General features: G+C 36.5%; 1 protein-coding gene across 8 annotated transcripts in view; it reads right to left on the bottom strand.

Moving 5' to 3' along the window:
• Nucleotides 1-3,520, bottom strand: part of SLC4A4 (solute carrier family 4 (sodium bicarbonate cotransporter), member 4) — a 311,607-nt gene that overhangs the window by 83,868 nt on the left and 224,219 nt on the right. For all 8 annotated transcript variants that reach the window (XM_014529484.1, XM_005881630.2, XM_005881629.2 and 5 more), the window contains 2 exons: nt 1,747-1,834; nt 333-487 (listed from right to left, as the gene is read on the bottom strand). In XM_014529484.1, the coding sequence (XP_014384970.1) occupies nt 333-487; nt 1,747-1,834 (243 nt within the window). The remainder of the gene's footprint in view (nt 1-332; nt 488-1,746; nt 1,835-3,520) is intronic.

The raw sequence follows: 3,520 nt of genomic DNA, 5'->3' as shown, positions 1-3,520 counted from the left end.
GGGTGCATATATCCTTTCTAATTAGTGTTTCTAGGGATATATTCCTAGAAGTGGGATCACTGGGTCAAATGGGAGTTCCATTTTTAGTTTTTTGAGGAAACTCCATACCGTTCTACTTTGTAATCACCAAAGCACATCACAACATATAACATTCATTTTACAATGTCAATGAAATGTCAAACCAAGGCACATATGGGATTCACTTGAAATGACATAATACATCAAGTTAAATGGGAACCTAAAAATATTAGGGCAGTAGCCTGACTCCATTTCCTTTGCCAAACATAATCTCTTTCTCAAAGTTTAACACCCCCAACTGCTTGATAATTTACCTTTTGTCGGACGATGGAAGACTCTTAGGAGGCTCTATCCTGATCGTTGGATCCCATTCCCCAGGGGGAAGGACAATGACTTCATCTAGGAACTCATCAATGCCAGCGATCAGGTCCTGCCTGTCTTTTGCTTTATAAGCAATGTCATGGAACACCTGAAGAAGAAGAAGAAGAGGTGTGCTGATCCAACAACTCTCCACATGCCTCACATGCCCAGCCTAAAGAATATAACCCATAATCCACTTTAATATTACTATAACCACACTCTCACATTTCCTGTTATTCAGCTTGCCCCAAAATATTTCAGTAATGAACCCAAAGAATATAGGGAGAGGCATGAGAAACAAATGGCTGTTTCTTTTATATGTTTTTTTTTCTATCAATACTGTAAAATAACATTGCCTATTTTCTCCCACTGGTATGTACCATTATTGATATAGTTGCTATGGAAACCAAATGAAAATGATTTGGAGAAATACACTGAAGAGTCATTCCCTGAAATAAAAACTACCGGGACAAACCACTGCTGATAATCCAAGAAGGAAAAGATCAAACTGAGTATTAAGATCAGGTTAAGAGCAAAACACTTCAGCTTTCAAACACAAAAATAATGTTAGCTATTTTTAAAAAAAGAAAATCTGAGCTATATTGGCAACACCTAAACCAAAGGGTTTTAAGTGTAGGCGATCATCTGTCTAGCTTTGAAAGACAGGATATGTGTAAGGGACTTTAGGATCATCAGCTAGGTGAGAAAAATGGAACTGGCAAAAAGAATTATGTACATTCTGGAATGCAGAGAGTGTCTATATGCTTATCCAGTTATTGAGGCAACAACTAAACCATCCAAGGCAGCAAATGCTCCATGCCTTTTATGCAAATATCCAAAGAAAGAACTTGCTGAATGTACATCATTTAATTAGAAGGATATAGGTTGTCAGCCTTCTTTATAATGAGCTTCATGGCAAATAAGCTGACATCCACAGTTTTCAAAATGTTAATTTCATATTGGGATAAATATATTTTCCTTTATTTTATAAACATTTTTCATTATTTGTGTGTGTGTATTGTATTGTATTTATTTTTACTGATTTTAGAGCAGGGAATTGGAAGAGAAAGAAAAATCAATGTGAGAGAGAAACATCAATCAGTTGCCTCCGCCTGACTGGGGATCGAACCCACAACCTGGGTATGTGCCCTGATCAGGAAGTGAACCCACCACGTTTTGGTGTACACAGTGATGCTCCAACCATCTGAGCCACCTGTCCAGGGCACATTTTCCATTCTTAAAACTGATGTAAGTTAAGTATTTTTTAAGAAGTTCAAGTCACTGTATTAACTTACAGTGACAGCCAAATCACAGAATGAAAACACACAAGTAAGACTTTCACAGATCATCATCTTCCCGATTTCCTACCTCGTCAGACATCAAGGTGGCAATGGCTCTGCCAATCTCATGGTAGGACTTGCCTTTCCCCTTAGGACCTAGGAGAATGAATAAGAACCTAGTGGAAGAGGAAAGAAGCAAAGGCTATAACACACATATCATCAAACTCAAAATACATAAAACTGAGACACGTTTATCCTTGCTCATGAAAAGGTTAGGTCTAGAATTCATCTTTAAACAAATGTAATATTCTTGGCATATGACAGATACTCTTTCAACTACAGTGAAACAAAACTCACTGTTTAGTTTCTTTGGAGGCAATGGAGAATTTAGCATGGAAACCTGAGAAGCTTCTTCATTGACAAGGAAAGGTTCCATTTTTTGAGTCATTCAATCTTTCTTTTCTAAACTTTCTTTTCTCTCCACTTCTACTGAATTGCAGAATCTTTAGTGAAAACCATTAAACACAATAACTACAAAGCCTCAGTACATCTTCTGGTTTCTCTGACTTTCCTTTACCCAATTTGGGCAATGACATATGACCTTCTCCAGGCTTAAGAAATGTTTCTACTCAGAAGTGACAACTCTTCTACAAGTAAGCCACATGCTGACAGTAAAGAAAGAAAACTATGGAAAAAAAAGAAAAAGAAAGCATCATTCACAGTTAAGTTTTTGTGTGAGGTGTGTTGTGTGTTTTTTGGTGGGTAACCTCATTTTCCTTTCCAAACTTCTTTTCTTGATAATGCACAAGCATTGCTCCACAGTGAGTAGGTCCTGAAACTTGCAATAATAAGCTTATCCCCATTTAGGTTCACCTCTTATCATGGTGGGAAAAATGCCTCATTGATGACAAGAGCAAAGCTATATGTTTTGACTAGGGAGGAGGAACCTGATATGTAAATGAATGAAAAATATATACTAAAGGCAACATCAGATAAATCTCTGTCTTGTTTATGATCATGTCTTACCCAACACAGAAATAATGAGGACAATTAAAATGATCACATCATATATTTGCACAGCTTTTTAAAGTCTGCAAAGCACTTCACATTCATCACCTCATTTAAATTCCATACAACCCTTTGCAATAAGAACAGGTATCCTAGTCCTGGTTAATGGTGAAGAAACCCAGGCTCAAGAAAGTTAATGGATGAGCCCAAAGACTGTGCCTGGTATATGACAGAGAGCAGACAGGCCGTCCAACCTTTTGTTATTTTCAGCACACAATTCTGCCTAATATTACCTGCCCAACCTATACACCAGGGTTATGATTCCGTAGAGAAAGGCTATTCAACAATGACTCTCATAGATCACTCTGGGGAAAGGTGCTGTGGATATTTAGCTGGGAGCAAGGAATCTTAGGTAAAACTTTAGGGGACCAGGAATGGCTGAGGATTTGGCTTAGTTAAATTTTATTTTTTACTTATTTATTTATATACCTCACTTTAAATAAAAAGGGATTGACAGCAAGTACTCTTGAATGTGTTAGGGTTTATTCCAAACTGTCCTTGAAGAGGTAATTCCTCTTTTTCATTATAAAATTCAATCCAAAGAAGAAAAAAAAAGCAGAAATAAAGAATGTAAAAGTATCTGTAAGTATGAATACTCAGAGTTTATCTCAGAATAACCATAAAGTCATTCAGCACTTATGTGCTTAGCAACCAGTTCTGTAGTCAGGCAGCATGCTCACTTTCTTATTTATTTATTTATTTATTTATTTATTTATTTATTTATTTTAATTTTTTTGTTTGTTTATTGTCTAAAGTTTTACATGTCTCCTTTTTTCCCCAATTGAACCCCCCCC

Source organism: Myotis brandtii, unplaced genomic scaffold (genome assembly GCF_000412655.1).
Source record: "Myotis brandtii unplaced genomic scaffold, ASM41265v1 scaffold681, whole genome shotgun sequence".
Taxonomy (NCBI): domain Eukaryota; kingdom Metazoa; phylum Chordata; class Mammalia; order Chiroptera; family Vespertilionidae; genus Myotis; species Myotis brandtii.
The sequence above is the reverse complement of the archived record's forward strand: the minus strand, read 5'-3'. Positions and strand labels throughout refer to the sequence as shown.